Below are 24975 nucleotides of genomic sequence, written 5' to 3'. Positions count from 1 at the left end.
AGCGTTAGAAGATTTCTTCTCCATTAGCGCCCATGGTTCTTGGTCACTCCACTTTAAAGAATAAAAAGGTAGACCAGACGAAGAATGGTGGGCAGCAAAGCAGGGTTTATTGAATGATAATAAAGTTTATTGAATGATAGAGTACAAAGCTCCCTAAGTGGGAGGGGACCCTAGAGGGTTGCCATCAGAGTTCCTCCCTTTTTTTTTTCTTTTCTCTTTGCTTTTTTCTTTTCTTTTGCCCTTAGAGTTTCTAAATGTAAGGGGTTTTTAAGGGCTTGTTGGAGGCTGTTTTAATCTAATTAGCCTGTGCCTATCATCTAATCAGTTTTTGTCATCTATCTATCACATGGAGAAGGGTAGAGTGATCCTTCCGGGTGGTGTAAAATCTTTTTAAGGGTAGTTCCCAACATGGGTACCTGGGTGGCTCAGTTGGTTAAGCGACTGACTTTGGCTCAGGTCATGATCCTGGAGTCCCAGAATCAAATCCTGAATCAGGTTCCCTGCTCAGGGGGTAGTCTGCTTTTCCCTCGAACTTCCCCCCTCTCATGTTCTCTCTGTCTCAAATAAACAAATATGATCTTAAAAAAAAAAAAATATGGTTCCCTCTTATGGTGGAGGGGCCCCTTTGTCCCTGCCTGCCTTTCTTCCACCTACCCTTTATCACTAGTATTTATAAGGCTATACTAATATTAAATATAACTGGATAGTAGGAAGAATTCAGACAGATTACTAACCTTAATGTTTGAAAGTTGTTCTTTGCAAAGTGGGGAAGAAAAAGTTATGCTTCCTTCAGTTTATAGTTTATTTTTAGAATATTTTTTAAAAGATTAATATTACTTCCTATTACTTATATCATTACAAGTTATTGTAAAAGAAAGAAGACTAAATAGTGTGACAATAAAGACAGAGTTTAGAATATCAACCTTAGCCATTATTGGCTGAGAGTTCTTAGACAAGACACTTCTTTTTAGAGTTTCTACTTCTGTTACACTAGTCTATTAAAACCTACCTAAAAAGTAGAGAGCAACCCGCTTAGGAACAGCAATCTGGTTGAAAGGTAGCCTAGATTTGTTTTGAACCTATGTTTGCATAGCAAGCGCAGTGTTTTTACCTACCTGTATGATACAGTTAAGTAAAAATAGAGCAAAACTTAAACAATTTCTAAAGGTAATTTTCACTGTAACTTGATATTTATTTACTTTGATTGATATTTGTTTACTGAAAAGAAGGTACAATGCCTTTCAAACACACATTAGTATTGACCCTGCTTTGAAGGCTAAACATAATTGGAAGTATGCAATACTTATGGGTGGCTCAGTTGCTTAAGCGGCTGTCTTTGGCACCGGTCAAGATCCCAGGGTCCTGGAACAGAGACCTGAGCCCTGCATCAGGATCCCTGCTTCAGAGGGAGACTACTTCTCCCTCTCCCTCTGTATCTCCCTCCACCCCTCCACTCCCCCGCACCGCACTCAGCTTGTTCTTTCTCTCAAAAAATGAAATAAGTCAAGCAGAGAGAGTCAATTATCATATGGTTTCGCTTATTTGTGGAGCATAAAAAATAACATGGAGGACATGGGGAGATGGAGAGGAGAAGGGAGTTGAGGGAAATCGGAAGGGGAGATGAACCATGAGAGACTATGGACTCTGAAAAACAATCTGAGGGTTTTGAAGGTGCGGGGGGTGGGAGGGTGGCGGAGCCTGGTGGTGGGTATTATGGAGGGTACGTATTGCATGGAGCACTGGGTGTGCTGCATAAACAATGAATTCTGTTACATTGAAAAGAAATTAAATAAATAAAATAATAATAATACAAAAATAAAATATTTTTTAAATCAATCTTTTAAAAAGTGGCTACTTTATAAGTAGTTCAAAAAAAATCTCTGAGTTCAGTTTTATCTTCTGCGGGATTTTGAAATGATTTATATCTAATACATTCTTTGAACCTTCTCTAGCATACAGGAGTATGCTGGATTTTGAAATGGACTGCGGGATTTTGAAATGATTTATATCTAATACATTCTTTGAACCTTCTCTAGCATACAGTACAGCTATTTGTACATTGGGTTTTTACCAGCTTGAACCTAAATTGCACTGGTAATAATAACAAAGATCTTGATGTTCTCATGGGACTTTAATTTCCTAAGACAGCAGGGAGAGGAGGAGAAGGAGTGGGTTCAATCATCTGACAATATAGAAGCATACTCTAAACAGGAAAAACAAGATTCATCCTTTAAAGGCTCATTTGAACGGGATCACCAAGTTTGTGTATGGATAGTTACTTTAGGTGTTTTACAACTTCTGAGGGTCCAGAGAACCATTATCCCTTCTTTGAAAAGACAGCCTTATACCAGTTTCCCATTACCAAAAATAAATAAATAAATAAATAAATAAATAAATAAATAAATAAATAAGCCAGGCTTCTCAATGGTTCAGTAAAATTAAGGTCATTTACCCTGGTTAAGTCTGTGAATTTAAAAGCAGTAAAAATAGGTAGTCTCACTGAGCCAAGGTTTTTGGTAGGCATTTTGCAGTTGGTATCTCATGTAACCTTTACAGTTTTATCAAATAGATCTAAATGAAGGCAGCGAGGCCAATTAAGAGGGTGTGACAATATTACACAAGCATGGCGGCATCCTGGAGTAGGATGGTGGCAGTGGAGAAAGCAGGACTTGACACTGAGGAGGTACTGGTCTTGGTGAGTGCCTAAAACACTGCCTGGCAGATGCTTGAGAAATATTTGTAAAGGAATGAATTACGGAGAGTGAAGGTGAGGTGAAAGGATGACTCCTGGGTTATAGGGATTAGAATGTAGTGCCATTCACTAAAATAGGGAAAAGGAAGAAAACTTGGTTAAGGGAGGTATCTCTCTCACATTCCTATTAACTAGCTCTCCCAACCTAATTGTTTTGAGGGTAGTGTTTTGAACCAAATAATTTGTTCCTCCAGGATAGATGGGGACCCTATTCAAGGGAAATAATCCATAGGAAGATGGGTAAGGATTTGGCTACAAAAAATACATTGAGCCAATCCATCTTTCTTCCCTGGTTTTGAACTAAGAAGCAGAGGCCAAATGACTTAACATAATGGAGTTTCAGCCAAGGCAAACTAGGTCAAAGTCCCATTGAAAACTGGACAGGAGCACCTGGCTGGCTGTCGGTGGGGTGTGTGACTCTTGATCTCAGGATTGTAGGTTTGAGTCTCACAACGGGTGTAGAGACTGTTTAAAAATAAAAGCTTAAAAAAATCTAATGGAAATTTAAACTGCATAATTTTTAGACTAGAGTTAATAAATATTGACTTACAGAGGTGCAGCCCAAGAGTCAGGGAAACCAGCAAGAGATAATGCAATATCCCAAGGACTGGAAGTTATTACTAGGCTGGAAGGGACAAAGGGAAGAACTGGAGAGATTAACTGAAAGGAGGGTTCTGCGATTAATCCCGGGTGAACATGGAATTCATGAGCTTGGGGAATATGGACTTTGATCTCACTATCTTCCGTCCTTCTATCTCTTGTGGATACTTATGCCTGAACCCACTGAGATACCAAGGACTATGAAGGAATCCATTGGTGCAGTCTGGACAGGTCAGCTCTGGCTGGCACAAGGGCAGGAAAAGGGTGGAGAGGCAAATAGAAGATAGGTGAAGTTGTTTCCAAGAGGCAGTTATGTGGAAATAGGAGTTATTAATATGTATTTAAAAGAGGGACAACAAATTGCCCTTCACTGACATTAGTGGTACTGCATTACAGTGATGATCCCCAAATACCAACTATTAAATTCTTTTTATTTTTTAAAGATTTTTTGTATTAGAGAGAGAGAGAGAGAGAGCGCATGCATGCACACCCAGGCAGGCAGAGTAGCAGAGGGAGAGGGAGAAGTAGGCAACCTGCTGAGCAGGGAGCCTGACTGGATTCCAGGTTGGATCCCAGGACCCTGAGCTAAAGGCAGACACTTAACCAACTGAGCCACCCAGATGCCCCACAACTGTTGAATTCTTTAGAGTACCAGTTCTCTTCCTGCAAACACGACCTATTTCCAAAAAGGTCCTCTGTGTTTCTTCAATAAAGCACCTTTACAATACTTTACTTCAAAACAAAACAAAATAGTAAGCAACAAACAAAACCACCAACCATGGTTAGGTAGCCCATATGAATCAAACTTTGGAAATCCATTCCATAACCTCTTCTTCAACAGAGTCAGCCTTGGGCACCTGGGTAGCTTGGATGGTTAAGCGTCTGCCTCCGATTCAGGTCATGATCCTGGAGTCCTGGGATGGAGTCCTACATCGGGCTCCCTGATCAGGTAGGGGGGCCTGCTTCTTCCTCTGCCTCTCTCTCTCCTGTCCCTCATGAATAAATAATATCTTTTTAAAAAATCAGTCTTTAATTCACCTGTATTTAAATAGTAAAGAGATGCCTAGCTGTCTCATTCGGTTAAGCAGCTGCCTTCAGCTCAGGTCATGATCCCAGGGTCCTGAGATAGAGTCCTAAGTCGGGAATCCTTGCTCAGCAGGCAGCCTGCTGAGCTTCTGTAAACAAAAACCAGCATTACCTGGCAGGACTCCAAAAGGCTGATTGTAACAAGAAGAGCAGCTAGTTGATAAATTAACAAAACAAAGCTTTACCAATAAGGAGGCTAGTAAAGATGGCGCCTCCTTGGGAATGTAGGTAAGTACAATTACTTATTTAAATGGTAATGTGTTCCGAAATTTCCTTAGGGTCAGATGAATTGGAAACCAGTGATATGGAGAACAAGAAAGGTCTTATTTACAAGTAGTGTATGAGTAGCTTACTAACCTTAGGGAATTAAAAAATTATGCCTAGTACAGCTTCTGAGTAAACAGAAACATTAATCTCAAGTTTAATGTGACTGAAGTGAGATCCCTGGGAGAAGAGTCATGTATAAGCTCTCTGCCTACTTTGGCAGCCCTAAATGAGGCCAGGAAGGATCCACTGCCAAGTACATACAAATGGTGAACACATTTATTTTCTGAGGGGTGTCCCTTGATGAAAAAAATTTTCACTGGGTCAAACCCATTTTAAGCGACCTTGCATAAGAACATAAACATTTAGTGACTTATAAATCCACGCCCATGAAATCAATATTATCACTCACTGAATTTCAGAGCCAAATAGCTCCTACTGGAGTTAAAACATATTTGTACCTTTTAAACATATCCATTCCAGGAAAAAATACTAGGAAACATGGTTAATTTGTAAACAGGGGTTATCTCTACAAATTAAAGGAAAATTTAACAACAAGTCGGCGAAATATTAACCATTTGTTTTACTCAAAAGCACTTTATAAAAATTATTTCGGTTCGAGGGTAGAAATGAAGGAGGGAAATACACTAAACCAATTGCCTGGGCAAAGGTTTCATAAACAGTCACCTAAAATTACACAATTTCCATTCTGGATGTGGCTCAGGACTACAAATGATTAAGGTGCCTCAAAAATCTCAGGTGGAAACTTTTTCACCGGGCGAAGCAACTGACACAGAGGACAGAACGGCCCCGTCCGGGACCCCGGCTCGTTAACCAAGCGGCCCAAGGTTGTCGGCAGAGACCACCCCTTCTGGAGTTAATTTCGCGTCCTGGCGTGGGGCAAAGCGACCGCCCCTGCCCGCCCCACCCCTCGCTCGCACCCGGCAGGGCACAGCGCCACTGCGCTGCGAGTCACAGAGGCCCCGTGAGCGACCCGCCTCTGCTCGCCGCAGTCCGGCTGCGGTAGCCCGCGAGCCGCGGAATCGTCCAGCTCTTCCTCTCTCCCCCTCGGCTGGCGTCTGGGGCGGGCCCGGCCCTTAAGCCGGGCGGCACCCGGACGGGCTAGTCAGTCAACCACCGCGGGCGGCGGCCTGGCGAGGGCAAGAGCGGGTGAGTAGCCACGTCACGCTCCTTCGCGAGGCCCCGCCCCCGCCTGCCTTCTGGGACCGCCCCTTCCACGCCCCCGCCTCCGCCCCCGCGAGCAGTTACCGGCTCTGGGGGCACGCGCCTCCTTGACTCCACTCCGCTAGAGGTCCTCCAGCCCTTACTTGTAGCGCCTACGCGGCTGCCCGCGCCAGGTGAGGGCTCGCGGCTCCCGGCTGCGGCTCCCGGCTGCGGCTTCCCTCTGCGGCGCCCGGCGCTTGTTGGCTGGCTCTGGGCGTGCGCCTGTGAGGCGGGCTGGGCCGGCGGGCGGTTAGCGCTCCGTTCCACGCGGGGAGGGGCGGCACGCCGGGCGCTGCACGGCGTCGGCCGACGCGGGCGGCGGTGGCGGCGGCGGCGGCGGCGGCCGGGCTTTCGGGTTTTCTGTCCCAGGCCGGAGCCAGTCGGTTCCCCGGCGGAGAGACGGGCAGTCGGGCTCCCTGGCCCCGGGCCCCCCCCGGCGGGGGCGGCTGGGGCAAGGGGACGATGTCTACTCGCGCCGCGGTGCCTGCCGCTCACTCTCGGGAGGAGCCACCCGCGGTGGCTGCTGAGGAGTCGCTGTTGGTAACGGCAAGTCGGCAGGCCGAGAGGCTGTCCCCGCCCGAACGGGAGGGCAAGGAGGCGGCGAGTGAAGAGAGGGCCGCGACAGCCATCATCGCGGGTGCGCGAGGAGAGCCGTCGCCGGCGCTGGTGCTAGGGCACAGCGTGCCCCAGGCGGCCGTGCCCGTGAGACCCCTGGCGCTGCACCTGGCGCACAAGGCGCGCGGGCCCGGGGGTCCCTTTGGCGGGGAACCCCTGCCACCCCTGCCAAGGGACCCGCGGGTCGAGGACGCCCTAGTGGATGAGGCGGCGACTGGCCCTGAGGAAAAGCTGCAGCCGCCGCCGCCGCCGCCGCCTAAGGAGAACCCCTGGACCAAAAAGCCTCTCCAGCACCTGTCCCCTGCTGGGATGGGACCGACACCGTCCCCATTGGAAACCCTCGAGGCAGGTCTGTGGTTTTTGCGGTGGGCAGTGGGAGGGTGTGTGCAGGGGTGATTCGTTTGGCTGTAGAGGCTGTGGTGGGACTGGGGGAGGGGCAGGCTTCCTTTCCCTGACAGTCGGAGGTATTTTGTTCCAAGGTGTCATTCACTCTGCCTATTTACATAAATGGACATCTGGGAAGGGAGCGGCAGGAAGAGGTGGGACCTCGGGTTCTCCTTGGCTGGTGGGGCCACTGCGGGAGTAACCTAGCCGAGCCGCTCGGCTGGAGCCGCCTCCATTGAGATTTGCCCCCCCCCCGCCCCCCCCCCCCCGCCAAACGTGGTAGTCACTTGGGAAAGCTAACTTTAGGTAGGTAGTGCTGTTCGTCCTATAGAAAGTTTTTGTGGATTTGTAAGAAAAAACGCGGGGGGGGCGGTGAAGCAAGTCGGAGCATGGGGATTTATTCATAAGTGGAAGCGCGATTGTAATTTTCTTCGTTTTGAAGTAATTGACAAACTGAAAATCTGTTTTGTAAACAAATAGTCATATTAAAAATGCAACTGTACCGTAGTTGCTAATAAAATGCTTGGAATTAGGATTGTGGTGGAAAATAATTAAACAAGAAAGTTGACAGGAGAGTGAATTGCACATTAGGTAAGTGATAGTCTTAACATTAGGTTAGCGATCCTCTTTAGGGAGGTTAGATTATGCCACAGCATTTGAAAGCTGACCTATACAGTATGACCCTGGGTGCTTTATTTTGGTTGTAGTTTTTGGTTTTAAGTTTAAATGGAAATACTAAATAACAAGAAGTAGTATCTCCTAGTCTTATTTTCTAAATTAAGCTTTAGTAAGTTAATCGAACTTTTTAATAGAAATTACAGCTGCTTCCTCGCATATCTTCACTTTCTCTTAAAAATTAAAGGTTACCAGTAAAATGGGGAAAATATGAGCATGTTTACAGGGTTGTGAGGATCAAGTGATTTAAAGGATGTGGTGTAACTGTAAGGTGATTGGTATAAATACATTATATTGCAGGTATATTAACATTTCTTTAAAGGAACTCCAATAGAGTGAAACAAGTGTTAATTGATTTCTTTAGTTTTTGCATGGTAATACTCATTATTTTTGATAAATTTTGACACTTGCAGAAAAAATTACTTAGAAGTTTGCTCTAAATTTAATATTACCATCATTCTCTTCTAGCTACAAAGATTTGTTTACTACTGTCACTAACTGAAGGATGAATTTATCTCCATAAATTTAGCAAAGAAAAGGAATGCCCTTAATGAACCTTAATGGGCTGTCCAACCTCCCTACTTGTAGATTTACACACAATTATAATTTATATTCTGTGAACTACCGAAAAAATGAACTGTCTTTTGATTGTAAAGTTGACAGGTTTTCAGACTTTCAAGGTAAGACTCAGGAATCTTAATTGGAAATGTCCTTTTGAAAAGTATTTAACAGTTCAATTAACCTCAGGTGCCTTCCCTGGGGATCTTAATCTTTGTTGGAGGTTAAGAACGAGGTAATACTTGAGCTATGTTGTGGTTCATGAGAGTTTGGATTTTGTTGATGTCTCTCTGTACACAATTCTTTTTATTCTGGAACCCATTCTGTGCTTAGACAAATACTGTTCTTCACTACTTGGAGTAGTGTAGTAACTTCTAAACTCTCCATAGTATTGACTGTTCTACCACAACTTCTGTCTGTAGTTGGGTAATTTAGAGATAATGGTGTAGAAATGCAGTGTTCTTAGAGACTTAGGTTCTAGTGCAGATATTGTTCCTAACTAGCTAGTTGACTTCTGACAATTTTTCTGGGCCTTGTAAATGAATGAAATGGGTATATTCATCTCTTCAAGTCAATACCAGAGTGCCATCTATAACCTGGGGTGTCCTGGCTTCCTGTTTTCCTAAGCAAATTTGCAACTTTAAGAACAGTGAAATAGCAGAGGACCTTTAAGGTTCAGAGTAGGTGCAAACCAGTGATAATCTATTAGTGGGAGGTGTGGAGGGGGCTGTGCAATTTATCCTACAAACCAGGATACTGTAGAGAGGCAAAGAGAAGGATATTAATTATACTGGAATAAGAGACTTAAACCATGCTTGTCCTGGCCTTACCTGGATCTTCTGTCACTCTCTTAATAAGGTACAGAAATTACATCCACAAAATTTTGCCAGAGAGTTTATTATCAGAGATGGAAACATTATAGAAAATGAAGGGGATTATTTTGGGACAGATAATCCTGAATTTTCTCTGTTAGAATGTGCTGTTCTAATTGAACGGCAGGTGAATCATTCTTGCTTCTTCAGTCCTTGTGAGACACTTCATACCACTTTTAGGATGGTTTTGGCTTGTGTATCACTGTTTCTCTTAATCTAGATAAGGCCTTCATTTCAACCAAAGTCTGTCTCTTCCAAGAGGCCTGGGATAGTGTCACAGCATTTTTGAGTTCAGTCAGGAGACCAGAAAGGATTGTCCCCCAGTCTGTCCTAACCTTGTTTAAAATACATTTATTCTGGAGAGCTGTATTAAAATCAGAGTATGGGATTTGCTAATTTCTTATTTGTATCTGTGGCTGTTTTCTGCGTATCAAATATCAGCTTTCTAATATAATTTTGGTTCTTTTACTCAATGAAAACGTGGTATATAAAAATACTGATTTTTCCATCTTTTTCACCCTTAGTCTAATCTAACCTCATCAATTCTCCTTTTTCTTAATGTCTGTTTCTCAAAAACCTCAATTAAGCTTATTATTACCCTAAAACATTTTAAGTAAATTATATAAATGATATATAAATACATTCTCCTTGTAAAAACAGAAATTTTGACATCTCCAAGAAAAGAGATAATCATGCTACTTGTTTACTGAATATCCTTTCAGATGTTTCTTACTATAGTGTTTTGCATATGTGTTTAGAACATAATGTCATCTTCCATTTTTCATTTAAAGTTGATTGACCCTTTTTATTTTTTCTCTTTACAATAAGTGAGTGTGGGGGCATCTGGCTGGCACAGTTGGTAGATCTTGGGGTAGTGAGTTCAAGCCCCCCCATTGAGCATGGGGCCTACTTAAAAAATTACATACTTCTTGTATATATGTCTGACTTTCTCTAGGATAGATGATGAGCACTGGAATTGTTAGGTCACACGGTGTAGGTTAGTTGACAAGGTGCTCTCTAAAGTGACTGTACAAATTGATACTCCCACTTTTAGAGTACAAGAATTAAGTAGTTTTTTAAGTGTTTTTTTTTTTAAAGCACTCACTGTAGCAAAGTGGCATTTTACTACATTTCTCCTTTAAATACAAAATTATGTGAAATGTTGGTAATTATCAGTGCATTTTCTTAATTAAAACTTTGCTAAAGATTGTGGCCATAAAAATTAAACTGAGTAGAATTGACCTTGTGACATTGCATTCCCACCCCCGCCAAGCCTACTTAAATATCCCACACATTGGTATATTGTTTGTTAACAAGAGAAGAGAGTTCTTAATTTGGAAGGGAACTATAAGGTGTCTGGTCTTATCCTACCTTTCTAGCTTTTTGTTTATGTTCCCTTCTGTGTACCCTGTGTTTTGGATAAATGTGTTAGGTGTTCCTGACTTAAGGTTTTGCTCATCATCCTTCCTTTTGTTTTAGTTCTACTTACCTTGAAAAACAATTACAAATGGTGACTCTTGTATGTAGTTTTCTTGGCCTCTCTGAGCTGCTCTCCCTTAATAGTTTATAGCTCTCTTAATAGAAATTATCCCTCAGTGCCTTGTACTGGGATTACATATTCGCATGTTTTATCTCTTTGTTTTATTTTATAATGTTCTTTGAGGCAAAGTCTCTCTTCTTGATGTTTGTGTATTGCCCACAACAATGACTTTCATTCAAATGGTGCTCAATTTGTGGACTTTATTAATTGAAAAGAAATCTGAGTTTTTAAAATTATGATTAAATGCAATCATGCTGCTATAGACATCTTTCTTGGGGGGTTAACCACAGAGTCATTATTTAAAGAACAGATTGTACTAGTGACTCTAAAATTTTAACATGTTTAGGAATCCACTATGGGTGTTCAAATGCAGATCTGATTCTGTAGGACTTGATATTCTGTATAATTAGTTAAGTTCCCACATGATGTCAGTGATGCTGATTCATATATCACAGTTTGAATAACAAGGGATTTCAATCCTAATAATGCACAATAAATCACTGTTAACAATTAATAATGTTGCATCTACCTCACTAGGTAATAGTGTGGCACTTTTTGTTTTCTGTGTCCACGCCCTTAAAATGGATTGTTTTTCTTATCAATTTAGAATTACAGATTATAGTTTATAGATTCGCAGGGTTAAAGAATAACAGTTTAAGGTACTGGAATATTACTCAAAAAGTTGCAGTAGTATAGTGTTTTACCAGTGATACTTAGAAAAACAGAGATAAGAAGATCCCACACTGTTCGTGTGTATTTATATATATGTTTGAAGCCACTAGTGGCCTTTTCTTATGTTTCACCTGCTTGGGAAAAAAATTTATACATAATATTTTTTAATTTTTTTAATTTTCTAGACTGGCTTGCTTTTTTAGTCTTAGGTTTTCTCTAAAAACATGCAGAGCAATTTCATTCATTTTAGTTAAAATTACCTTTCCTAGGCTTGTTTTACCTGTTCTCTCTATGTGCATATAAATTATTTTAAAAACGCTGAAGTCAAAATGTCTTCCTAAATGTGCAAAGAAATAAATATTCCTTCCCAACTTATCTCTCCATTTTTTCCTAGAGATGATACTCAGTGTCTGAGTAGAGTATGGAACTGTATTTTTGTTCTTGTTTTAAAGATTTTATTTATTTATTTGACAGAGAGATTACAAGTAGGCAGAGAGGCAGACAGAGGGAGAGGGGGGAAGTAGGCCCCCTGCTGAGCCGAGACCCCCAGGGTCCTGGGATCAAGCCCCACATATGGTCCTGGGATCAAGCCTCACCCCCCACCCCCCCACCATGTGGGGCTTGATCCCAGGACCCTGAGATCATGACCTGAGCTGAAGGCAGAGACTTAACCCACTGAGCCACCCAGGCACTCCCACACCTAGCCCCCAGTGTACTGGTCTTTAAATCAACAGATTATTAATTTTTTGTCATGTTCAGTTATCTTTAAAAATTTTGTTAATAACTTAATTGTGCCATTTAGTAATGAAGTTAAAAAGTTTATTTTTATGTGCTCAGAATAATTTTTATCTTTATTTTATGACCTTAATTTTGTGATTATTGATGTCTAATTGATTTGTAATAAAGCTAAATAAAACTTGCTTTTGTGCCCCTCTCCCTTATTATTTTCCATTACATCAAATATTTTGTGTAAGGCTTTATTTTGTAACTACCAGACACCTACCTTGTTGGACTTAGCAGGGACATGTTCTCCATTTTGTTGTTCTCCAATGTTCTATATTGTATAACTTTCATAAAACATACATAGTATATATAGAACATACTACAGTCAAATTCTAGATAATGTTCAGGCAAATACTGTTCTTTATTAAATTAGATTTTTTCTTTTTTTTCCCCAAGATTTAATAACTTATCTTTATTTTTTTAATTTAATTTTCCTTTTCAGTGTTCCAAGATTCATTGTTTATGCACCACACCCAGTTTCCTGTACCCATTTTTTGGTCCTTTTTACCCATATCTTTTAATCCAATTTTTCTTAATGAAATGTTTTAGCCTTATGCATATTTATACATGTATACACATTCATATGTATATGTATACCTAAAAAAGAATAAAAGAAATACCTGTGTACCCGTTATTCTGCTTTAGGAATAAAATTACTATAATATTCAAGATTCTTTTATGTCCATCCCTGGTGACATCTTAATCCTTCGTCTCTCTTCCTTTGATAAGTTCTCTATGTCTTTTTAAAATCTGCTTCTGAGTTTTAACTCAAGGATTACTTTATTCTATGAATTGGTCATTGCCATGTTTTTATGGGTTTATGTTTTGCTGGATTATTAGTTTTCCTGTAAATACAGATCCCAAGTTTATTCTGCTTTTCAATATTTACTTTAGATCATGTTTAGGTCGGTGATATACCATTTGGTCATCTTGCTAAGTAACGAACCAACCAAAAGACAATGTAAAGTTTCATTCAGAGAGTCTCTCTCTGTGTCTTTACCTATCTATTTTTATTGTTAACTTACTCAAAATGGGACAAGTGGGAATACCATGACAGGTACAAACTTCTATTTTTTTTTTTTAATGACTTCATCTATATAAAACCTATTGTGGTTGTCAAACTTGTTTTCAAGGACAAATAGTTTGAAGTCTTCTGATTCATTTTCTGGATAGTCCTTGATGACATCAGTGTATGAATTATGTAGCAAAATGTATCCCTTTGGGAAGTGAGTTTCTAACTTTACTATATTAAAACATGTTACTATTTCTAATTTTTCCTGTCGTATTCTCTCAGAGAAAGGATTGGTCTGTCAGTTTAGTTTAAGTTAACCGATACTTCTCGGTATTGATTTGAGTACTGAAGACCAGTCTGAATCTATGTTGGAACTGTAGTTGTTCTCTTACTAGGAATTTGAGTTTCAGAACTTTGGCTTCTGTTGGAAATGGTGAGGACACTGGCTTACTAAAATTGATACAATAGCTAATTTGTTAAGTATATTGAATTAAGTGATTGTAAAACCAATTCTTAAAAAAAAAAACCCTAATTTTATTTTTTTTTGTTTTTTGTTCTGTTTTGTTTTTTAGAGCTCAGTTCCCCCAAAATTATAAAAGCGGGAAAACTCAAGACAAAGAAATCCAACAAGGTGTGTTTTTAGCTGTATTCTTCTTAGCTGTGTTGATTTTGAAAATTGGTGTGTTAGAAACTGTTAGATTATTGTGTACTTTTCTTCTAGTTGTATCAATGATGTTAGGTTAAAGCTAATATACTAGAGAACTGTAGCCTTTGTCCAAATCCTGCTTGTATTAATTTATTCTATTATCTTATGTAAATCAATTTAGTGTCATTAAATAGTTCCAGAAGGTGGATCATAAGACCAATGCATTATTATTTTAGTGTTCTGTTGTTTGCAGAGATTTTTGAGTTAATTTGGCAAATACCTACATATAATTGTATGTAGGTGATTTTTAAAATTGCTTTCACTTTTAGAAAATATTTTTTCTATTTAAGATTTCTAATTTGCAGATATAACACTTATTTATTACTTCTTAGGCTAGTGATTTCAGCGATATGGCGAATTGGCCAACACCAAGTGAATTAGTGAACACTGGGGTGAGTATTGTTTTAAGGCTTTTTCTTAATGAAGAGAAAATAGTCTCATTTTAACATGCAAAATTTATTTAATTTCATATTTAGAGAATTACATTAATAAAGAAGTGCTGAAAACTTAAGAGCTATCCTTTTTATAGTCTAACCCACTTTTCAGAACCTGATTTTATTCATCATGTTGTCTTCATCTCATTGTATTCTCAAGAAGTAATCCTACATTTATTTGGAAGGGGTGGTTAACCTGCTGTTATCTTCATATAATGCCTACAATTAAAAAGATTAAAAACTTTTTTTTTTAAACGATTTACTTACTTGAGAGAGATAGAGAACCTCATGCACAGGAGTGGGAGAGGAAGAGAATCTCAAGCAGACTCTGCTGAGCTCAGAGCCTAGGCAGGGGTCCATCCCAGGACCCTGAGATCATGGAGGAGTCTGCTACTCAACAGGCTTAGCCACCCAGGTGCTCCAAAAGAGATTAATTTTTAATATGAGTCTAATTTGAAGCCCATTTTATTTCAGAATTTGTTACATTATTTATTTATTTATTTTGAAGATTTTATTTATTTATTTGACAGACAGAGATCACAAGTAGGCAGAGAAGCAGGCAGATAGAGGGGAAGGGAAGCAGGCCCCTGCTAAGCAGAGAGCCCGATGTGGGACTCGATCCAGGACCCTGAGATCATGACCTGAGCCGAAGGCAGCGGCTTAACCCACTGAGCCACCCAGGTGCCCAAGAATTTGTTACATTTTTTGATACATAATCTTTTCAATATGTTTTAAAGTGCTAATTATATATACACACATGTATGCATTTATGAATAGCATATCAAATCAAGTGTTCAGTGAATGGATTTTTAAAGATTTTATTTATTTGTTTGAGAGAGGCAGGGAGGCACAAGTGGGTTGGGGCAGAAGGCAAAGGGAGAAGCATACTCCTCACTGAGAACTTACTTGACATGGGGCACAATCCCAGGACCCCAAGATCATGACCTGAGCTGAAGGCAGATTTTTTAATGATTTTATTTATTTATCAGAGAGAGAGGGGGAGAGAGAGAGAGAGAGAGTGCACAAGCAGGGGGAGTGGCAGACAGAGGGAGAAGCAGGCTTGCTGCTGAACAAGGAGCCAATGTGGGACTTGATCCCAGGACTCTGAGGTCATGACTCATGTTGAAGACAGATACTTAATCGATTGAGCCACCCAGGTCCTTCTCCAACCCCTGATTTTTTAATTTAAACTATGAAAGAAACAAAGAGATGGTTCTGAGATACTCTATCAATGTTCATGGAAATTGTTTCATTCAGAAAAACTTTTTGCAGTGCCAGAGTGTCATCAGCCAAGGAAATAAGAAGCCACAAAATAGAAAAGAGAGAGAAGACAAGGTTGAAAAGAGAATTAGCAGTGAGAGCAAAGAAAGCCGGGAAACAAAATTAGATGGTCCTTGTGAAAATGCCAGTGAGGATGAGATTCAGTCAAGTAATCAACGAAAGAGAGGTTAGTTCATCTATAACCTCATTTTTCCATCAGTTTTATTGATATAATTGATATATAACATTGTGTAGCTTAAAGTATACAACACAGTGGTTATATTGTGAAGTGATTCCCACAATTTTAGTTAATATCTATTTTCCCTGAGTCACAATTTTCTTATGATGAGAACTTTTAAGATCTAGTTTCTTAGCAACTTTCAGATACATAGTACAGTATTGATTACTGTAGTCACCATGCTGTAATATTACATCTCCAGAACTTACTTGTCTTATAACTGGAAGTTTGTACCTTTTGACCACTTTCACTCATTTCCTCATACCAGCAACCACCAGTTTGTTCTCAGTTACTGTGAATTCAACCATTTTAGATTCTACATGTAATAAAGATCATACTGTATTTATCTTTCTGGCTTATTTCACTTACCATAATACCTGCAAGGTCCATTCGTGTTATTGCAAATGGGAGGATTTCCTTCTTTCTCATGACCTTCTTTCCTTCTTTCTCAATAGTATTCCATTATATATTTATACATCATATTTTCTTTATCCATTCATTTGCCAATTGACACTTCGGTTGTTTCCAAGTCTTGGTTAGATGGTCCTGGTGAAAATGTCACTGAAGATGAGGCTCAGTCAAGTAATTAATGAAAGAGGTTAATTTAACTATATCTTCATTTTGATTTTAATTTTTTGAAGAAAGTCGTAGTAATGAATTGTATTTAATTAGTTGATTCCTAGTAGTCACCAATGGGTATTTTAGATTTCTTCAGGATTCTAGCTGCAGTGGTAGCTGATTTGGTTTTGTAACATTCTTGAACTATTAGGTTTTTCTTTATTTCTTTTGACCTATACTCTATGTAGTATATAATGAAGTTATAGAGCTTGGCATGGATAAATTCTTTTTTTAAAAAATATATTCTTGAATTTAATATAGTCTTGAAAAGTATGGTAATTATTTTTGAAATCTGCAGTGGAACTGTTCCCTGGGAGTACCTTTTTTTTTTTTTTCTTTTTAAAGATTTTATTTATTTATTTGACAGAGAGCACAGCAGGGGGAACAGCAGGCAGAGGGAGAGGGAAAAACAGGTTCTGCTGAGCAGGGAGCCCAGTGCAGGGCTCCATCCCAGGATGCTGGGATCATGACCTGAGCCGAAGGTAGACACTTAATGACTGAGCCACTGAGGTGCCCCTTTCAGGGAGTTCTGAGAAAATATTTTTTAAGAGAAAAGTTTGGGCCAACTTTTTTTTTCCATAGCATTTCTCCATTAAATTACCCATTGAAGAAAAAATAGTCTTTGTATCCTTTTCCATATATTTTATACAACTTATGTGTCTCTAGGGACAAATTATGATTTAACTGCTTTGTAAAAGCATATACTCATTCAGTGTTCTGATCCTAGGTTAAAGTGTTTTCAGGGACCCTTAGGCAGAAAAGTTCTTTAAAACTGTTGGAAGGTCAGTAGCTGAGACAAGGTGAACATTGGGAGAAGTTCTAGAGATGCTGTGGGAGAAGTCAGCAAGTTCATGTTGTGCAGGGCTTCAGTAGTGTGGAATTAGCATTTTGAGTGCCATTGGAAGCCATTAAAGCATTTTAATTCATGGAAGTGATGTGATATGGGCAGGGACATTTTATAATGAGGTGTATTTTCCAGCCAACTTCTTTAATAATGGAACTAATAGTGTACTCTATATTGAGCACTTACATGATTTTTAAAAAATATTTAATTCTTAGCTTTAGGGCAAGCATATTAGGCTCACTTGATACAATGAGCCAAGGCTAATTGCTCAAAAGTGGTTTGCAACAGGACAACCATGTGGTTGTTAGTCAAAAATTTCCCCATTCCTTAAACATATTTATCACTTAGCTTTTTCATGCTGCTTAGATACATTAAGTCTTTTTTGACTGTCTAGAATTTATACAGATGATAGGTATGTCATTCTGCTTTAAAATTTGTCTTCTGTGTTAGTTGCTATAATTAAAAGTGATCAGACAACACTAAAATCCAGGTTTTTATAGATAAACTCATACAAGAGTTATGAATTGACTCTCCTTGGAGCACTCTTTAAAAACAAAACAAAACAAAAAAAGCCTTTAAGGAAAGGCTTGTTTATACCAGAGAATCTCACTGATAGAATGTATAGTATGAAATTTAAAGAATTTTTTGATTCTTTCATATTCTCTTCCTTGTCTGTGAGTAGTTTGCAGGATTTATAGGAAATCAGTATTGTAGTTGCATACTGGTAATTCCCTTTCCCTTAATTACCGTGGTAGTTTTTCCTTTGCACATGAGTCTTGCTGTTTTAATAAAAAATATATACTGAATAGAACACTAAATATTTTGAAACTTTACCTATGGATTCCACAAATTAAGTAATCTTCAGAATTTCACTATAGTATAACAATTTACACTATCATTTAGTCAGCAAGAGAAGTTAAATTCCTTGTATCTCATCTCAAGAAAGTGTGTAGTAGCTATAAAGAGATTTATCAAATGCATTTAGATAAATTTTATACCCTAATTTTGAGAAACCTATTTCATTATTAGTAATGCTGGGTAAACGACTATTTTGGACAGTAACCTGAAACTAAAAGTCTTTTGAATCCTCAGCCAGACTTTCAGTGTGTACTTTATAATGTCTTATCAGATACCCCATTGTAAAGCGAGAGTCAGTTATTAGGAGCAGTGTATTACATGTACTGCTTATTCATCAGAATTAAACAAAAGAGTGGACATTTTTCTTGAAAGTAAAGAAAACCAATGGTATTCCATCAGCTGGCTCTTCACATGAATTTTAGAAATATTTGCACAGGTAAGTTTATCAAGGAGCTCTGTGAAAAGAAAATTAGTTCTTTACAAGAAACTTTAAGGATAAACTAAGTCTCACATTTGATTAAAATCTAGCATCCTCTCAAAATTGCAAAGCTTTAATGAAAATTATACAGTGTCATTAAATGATTTTATTTGGTTTTCTTCAAGCCAATAAGCACAAGTGGGTACCACTCCACTTAGATGATGTAAGACCAGACAGTCAAGAAAGACCAGGATCCCGGAACAGTTCAAGATGTCAACCTGAAGCAAATAAATCATCACATAACAATAGGAGAAATGATACCCGAAGTAAGTTACATTCTAAGAGAAAAATGACACTAAAGAGCTTAGTGTTAATTTTCATAATTTTAGTAATTATGTTTAGAATAAACTATTTGAGAATAAGTTGCAGACATTGTGCCCCTTTTAACACTAAATACCTTCAGAGTATGTATCATAAGAACAGTAATGTGGTATGACTGTACACAGGCAGATTTTCCCCATAATGTCCTTTTCAATATTTTTTCTCCTTTCCAGGATTTAATCTGAGATCATGCATTGCTTTTTTTTTAAAAGTGCTTGTTTTTTGTTTTTTGTTTTTTTTTAAATTTTATTTATTTATTTATTTGAGAGAGAGAGACAGTGAGACAGAGCACGAGCGAGGAGAAGGTCAGAGAGCGAAGCAGACTCCCCATGGAGCTGGGAGCCTGATGCGGGACTTGATCCCGGGACTCCAGGATCACGCCCTGAGCCGAAGGCAGTCGTCCAACCAACTGAGCCACCCAGGCGTCCTCATGCATTGCTTTTTAATCGTCTCTTCTGTTTGGTCCCCATTAATCTAGAGCAGTTCTGCTTTTGTCCTTGATGACTTTTTTTTTTTTTTTTTAACCTGAAGATTTTGGGTCAGTTAGGTGGCAGATATCTCACTTTGGGTTTTCTGGTGTTTCCATGATTAGATTAGATTAGATTAGATTTGGGTTATGAATCTTTGGTAGGAATACTGCAGAAGTTAAAGGGTTTTCTTCTCAGTGCATGGAAACACACATGATGTTGGTTTATCTTATTATTGTTGATATTAATTAACTTTGAACACTTGGTTAAGGTGATGTGCTCCAGGTTTCTTTTCTTTTTCTTTCTTTCTTTTTTTTTTTTTAAGGATTTTATTTATTTACTTGATAGAGAGACAGTAGCAGAGGGAGAGGGAGAAGCAGACTCACCAGGGAGTGAGCAGGAAGTCCTGATGTGGGGCTCGGCTGGATCCCAGAACCCTGGGATCATGACCTGAGCCCAAGGTAGGCCCTCAACTGACTGAGCCACCCAGGCACCCCAGGTTTCTTTATTATAGAGATACTTTTTTCTCCTTCATAATTAATATGTAAATTTTGGAAATAACCAGTTTTTCATCAGACTTTTCACATGAGCTTTAGTTTGCATTGATGATTCTTGCCTGATTCAGTTATTACCATAATCATTGCAAATGCTGATTTTTCTTACTATATTATTACTTCTATATATATATTAGTTGTATTCCACTATAAGGAATGACTTCTGTTATTATCCATGTGGGTTTAGGGCTAAATTTTGGGGGGGGATTATGATCCATTACTGTAATTTTTTAGTTTGATGCTTAGATTGTCCCAGATTCAGGTTCCTCTTACGGGTGATTTCTGGCTCTTTTTTTTAAAAAGTCAACTTTACTGAGCTATGAATTATACATGTATAAAATACATTCACATATAATGTTGTTACTTAAAGGTCATTTCCCAGATACATTATTTCAACAGGATTTCCCACATTTCAGAAAGTATAGAACAGTAGGAGATATGAGACAATTAGAGGAACCTTTGGTTTTATAGGTCTCTGCTGAAATCTTAAGGCTGATAATTTTTTTTTCTAGTCTGATAATTTCCAAAGCATAAATGTTGTCCTGTGAGTGGAGAAGGCTTAAGAAAATTTTACAAACCTTTTACAAAACTTATACAGTTAAGACTTTCCACTTATATTATGAAAAACCTTAAACACACAAAAAGTTGAAAGAATTATACAATGAATATCTGTCTAACCAGGTCCTAGATTTAGTAATTTTCCTATATTTTACTCACCTTTCTATTGAATTATTTGAAAGTTAACTTGTAGGTAATCATGAAACTTCAGCACTGATGTCCTAAAAAAATGGAACATCTAGGAATCGACAGTAATTCTCTAATATCATCTGGAATCTAGTTATATTTACTCAGCTGTCCTCAAAATATGACTCTAAAATTATGAAACTTGTCTACAAAAAGACATTTTTGCCTTTGTATTGTTTATTCTCAAATATATTACTTTAATGTTAAAAAAGTAATATATATTCAAAATTAATGTTTTTTTCTTACTAAATATTGTTCCCATAAGAAGACATGAGGGTTTTAAAGAACAACAATATATAAGCAACACTGCGAAGTCAGCACCAAGTTTAGAAATGCATACATTATCATTACCTTTGAACTTCTTTGTGTGCCCCCGGCAGTTTCATTCCATTGCTTCTCTTCTCAGAAAAGAAGGCCTGAATGTTTGTTTTTTCAGTATTTTTTATGTGATATTGACATTCAATATGACTCCATTAATATATTCTTTGGAACCAATTTTTTTTTGCTTTAGTCTGATTTTCTTAGGTTATATTGCTGTGAGTCCTTTTCCTTGTCAAAGGGTATTTCACTATTTGATAAAATCTGTTGATAGACCTTTGGATTGTTTCAGTTTTTTGATATTAAAGTGCTACCATGTACATTTTAATGCATGTTTTCCTGTAAACATGTACAAGAGGTTCTTGGGGTAATTTATTCAGACTGCAGCCCATGAGTGTGTTATGAAATTGGTGTACTGGGTCATGATCAGGTTTTTCGAAAAATGGATAGACTCTAGAGTGCTTCACTCAAAATATATTTTTCATGACAATTGTGTGTGTGTGTGTGTTTCTAGGATTTTATGTATTTATTTGAGAGAATGAGTGGTGGGCAGGGGCAGAGGGGGAGAGAGAGAAGCAGACTCCCTGCTGATCAGAAAGCCAGATGTGAGGCTTCATCCCAGGACCCAGAGATCATGACCTTAACTGAAGGTAGACACCCAACCGACTGAGCCACCATGTGTCCCAACAATTGTATTTAAATTACAAAAAAAATTTGTGTATTCTAGGGTGTAATGTATAGTAAGGCTTACTGTGGATTGAGGCAGATGTGTTTGAAAAAGAATATATTAAGATAAGCATTAAGGAGGAATTGCAGCATTTAGGGCAGTGATTCTCAATGGAAGTGATTTTCCCCTATCCCTAAGGGGGAATTTGGCTTTGTCTGGAGATAATACTGGTTTTCACAACTGGGGAATGGGGGGTTTAGTGCCTGCTACTGGCATCTAGTAGATTGAGATCATGGATCATCCCCCAGCCCCCTATACTAGAGAGCTGTCTGGCTCAAAATATCAGTAGTGCCAAGGTTGAAAAACCTTGATCTGTAGGATATATATATAGATATCTTTGAATTTATTTGATTATTCTGAATTGTTTTTCAAAGTGGATGTGCCTAGCTTTGCTCTCACTAATGGTATATAGTGTTCTTTTTTCTGTCTTGGTCAATGTTTGAAATTTTAAGGCCTTAAAATTTTGTCAGCCTCTGGTAGATCAAATACTCTGTCTTAATTTGCGTTTCTCATGACTGGTGAGGCTGAATGCCACTTTCTATATTTATGGTCCCTTTGCACCTGTTTGCCTACCTGTCTTTTAGCCATTTTTCCCATTGAGTTACTATGTGTGTGTACAGTGCATAGGCACTAATGCATTCTATATTGAGTATAATTCCTATTTTGTACTGCAGATAACTTCCAGTTTCTTTTTTTTTTTTAAGATTTTATTTATTTATTTGAGAGGGAAATAGAAATCACGAATGGAAAAAGGGGGAGAGGCCAACTCTCCACTGATCAGGGAGTCCAGCACAGGGGTTTGGGGGTGTGGGATGGTGGTGCTCGATTCCAGGACCCTGAGATTATGATCTGAGCTGAAGACACATGCTTAATCCACTGAGCCACCCAGGTGCCTCTCTTCTAGTTTGTTTTGTGTTTTCATTTCCTTTTTTTCTTTAAAGGAATGTCTTTACTTAAATTGAGACAACCTTTCCTTAACATTTTGTGAAAAGTTGTTTTTAAGTTTTATATAATGCAAACTCAGTCATCTTGGAACTTCCAGAATCTTCAATAGTATCATCTTTTTATTTTTTTTTTTTAAGATTTTTATTTATTTATTTGACAGACAAAGATCACAAGTAGGCAGAGAGGCAGGCAGAGAGAGAGAGAGAGAGAGAGGAGGAAGCAGGCTCCCCGCTGAGCAGAGAGCCTGATGTGGGATCCGACCCCAGGACCCTGAGACCACGACCCGAGCTAAAGGCAGAGGCTCTAACCCACTGAGCCACCCAGGGCCCCTCAGTAGTACCATCTTAACAAAGGACCTCTTTATCTTTTTAGTATGTTACTTTGCTTATTAGAACGTCTTCTTTATATGTCAGTACTTCTGCAGGCCCTCTTTTATGCCAGGGACATTTTGACAGATTCCGTTGAGATCTCCTAAATTTTTAACTATCCGAAGAAGAAGGTGGGGGAGGGGGTAGTTACTATGCATTCATAAAAATAATCACATTATTAACCATTGCAAATTGGAATGTATAAAAATATTTTTGTTTTTAAAAGGTTGGAGGCGTGATAGAGAAAAGAGAGACGATCAAGATGAAGTTTCCAGTGTGAGAAGTGAGGGTGGTAATATCCGAGGTTCCTTTAGAGGTCGAGGAAGAGGCCGAGGACGGGGAAGAGGACGAGGAAGAGGAAATCCTCGATGTAGGACATGAATTTTTATTTCTTAAAATTTGATGGTTTAAAAAAAGTGTGCAAGCCCTTTTCCCCCCACTATCCTGTACAGTGTTTTAACTAATTTTTTTTTGGTCTGATGATAAAGTGGTCTTATATTTGGTATCCCTTGGAATACTTCACTTTGGATTGTTCCTTATGGTGACTATTTCTCTTTAAGAAAAATTTGTAATCACATTTCTTTTTCTTTATTCACATCAAGTGAACTTCGATTATTCATATGGTTATCGAGAACATGGTGAAAGGACTGATCAGCCATTTCAAACAGAACTTAATACCAGTATGATGTATTACTATGATGATGGTACAGGTGTACAGGTGTATCCTGTGGAAGAAGCATTGCTTAAAGAGTATATTAAACGCCAAATGTAAGTCGGACATAGTAACATCAAACCTTAACATTATTGATAGTGAATACATTATAACACATTTTCTAAGCTGTTTATTAGTAAAATTGTAGGATTTTAGTGGTTTTTTTTTTTCTAGAAAATGTTAATACAACTTGAAGTTTGTTTTTTTTTTAAACTTACATTTGGCTTATATTGTGTTATATAAGACTCCTGCTTTGTCTACTGTTCAGGTATTTCTCTGTTTAAAGGGTATTAGTTGAAAGAGTATTGTCAGGGTATAATGCATGATTAAATATAAATATAAAACTGCTGTGTATATACATGAAGTTGAGCAAAGCCTGACTTATTATTTGCAAATATATTTTTATATTGAAATTTGCAAATGAACATAAATAGCAAAACATGGTGATAGATATTTTTTTACTTTCTTAGCAAACGATTTCAGAATTCTAAGTTTATTTTTTTTAACTTTTAAGTTCTCGTTCTTTGTGACACATATTGAAGGGGAACTACCTCATCTTTTTTAGTTCAGACTTTTTATTCTAGTTCTCATAATTGCCTTCTGAATACTGAAGCTGAAGTTAGAATATTTTCTTGTCTTTAAGAAGGAAAAACCCTAGTACATATTAGTACTATAGGATGTTTTGCATATTTATGTAATGTATTTATTGGTGAGAAAAATGTCCCCAAGTGATTTGCATAACCAGTTTGCTGAAATTTGATTATTTTTTGTTCTTACAATGTGCAGGAGAAGGCTATTTTTGGAAGGGTAGAAGCATCTTAAAAACATCTTCCTTTAAGAAAGAAAATTTACTGTTACTAGAAAATAATTTCCTCATCAGCATCATCCAGGCATCTTCCTGGGATGCCTTCATGGTGGATTTGATTGGCTTACATACAATATGAGGCAACTTGTTTATTTTGTTCTTGCTTCTTCTGTTACAGTTGACGCAAACACTGAAGAAAAGGGCCTTTTTATGGGCAGAAAGTGCCTGGCATGTGGCTATCAACTTCAAACCACTATTCCTGTCTTTTTTGTAACTCTTGCTGCCAGGTCCCTTCTGAGACCTGACAGTGGATATGCAACTCCATGTCAGGATAATCGGCCTCCAATGTGCTCATACAAGTGAGGGAGGAGCAGAGCTACATCAGTGTTGACAAAATTTCTGATCATGCAGTGTAGAATCCAGAGCTTCCAAGGTAGGACATGATAATGTCCCCTAGGACACTGAACAAATGTCAGACACAGCATTGGGCATGACTCCTCTTTTTTGTTGTTACTGTTTTAGCAGTAGGATTTTGGCAGAT

The 24975-nt window shown here is 38.4% G+C and overlaps 1 protein-coding gene across 8 annotated transcripts in view; it reads left to right on the top strand.

Moving 5' to 3' along the window:
* The first annotated feature begins 5973 nt into the window (after positions 1 to 5973).
* Positions 5974 to 24975, top strand: part of LARP1B (La ribonucleoprotein 1B) — a 136287-nt gene continuing 117285 nt past the window's right edge. For 3 of the 8 annotated variants that reach the window (XM_044223995.1, XM_044223999.1, XM_044223998.1), the window contains exons 1-7: positions 6267 to 6890; positions 13610 to 13668; positions 14076 to 14135; positions 15435 to 15624; positions 18599 to 18739; positions 23144 to 23287; positions 23520 to 23685. In XM_044223995.1, coding sequence (XP_044079930.1) covers positions 6389 to 6890; positions 13610 to 13668; positions 14076 to 14135; positions 15435 to 15624; positions 18599 to 18739; positions 23144 to 23287; positions 23520 to 23685 — 1262 coding nt within the window. In that variant the 5' untranslated portion in view covers positions 6267 to 6388. Of the gene's footprint in view, positions 6061 to 6266; positions 6891 to 13609; positions 13669 to 14075; positions 14136 to 15434; positions 15625 to 18598; positions 18740 to 23143; positions 23288 to 23519; positions 23686 to 24618; positions 24868 to 24975 lie in introns of those variants that run through there. The other 5 variants (XM_044223997.1, XM_044223996.1, XM_044224000.1 and 2 more) reach the window with 5 other exon arrangements.

The sequence above is a fragment of the Neovison vison genome, chromosome 11, assembly GCF_020171115.1.
Source record: "Neovison vison isolate M4711 chromosome 11, ASM_NN_V1, whole genome shotgun sequence".
Classification (NCBI taxonomy): domain Eukaryota; kingdom Metazoa; phylum Chordata; class Mammalia; order Carnivora; family Mustelidae; genus Neogale; species Neogale vison.
The sequence above is the reverse complement of the archived record's forward strand: the minus strand, read 5'-3'. Positions and strand labels throughout refer to the sequence as shown.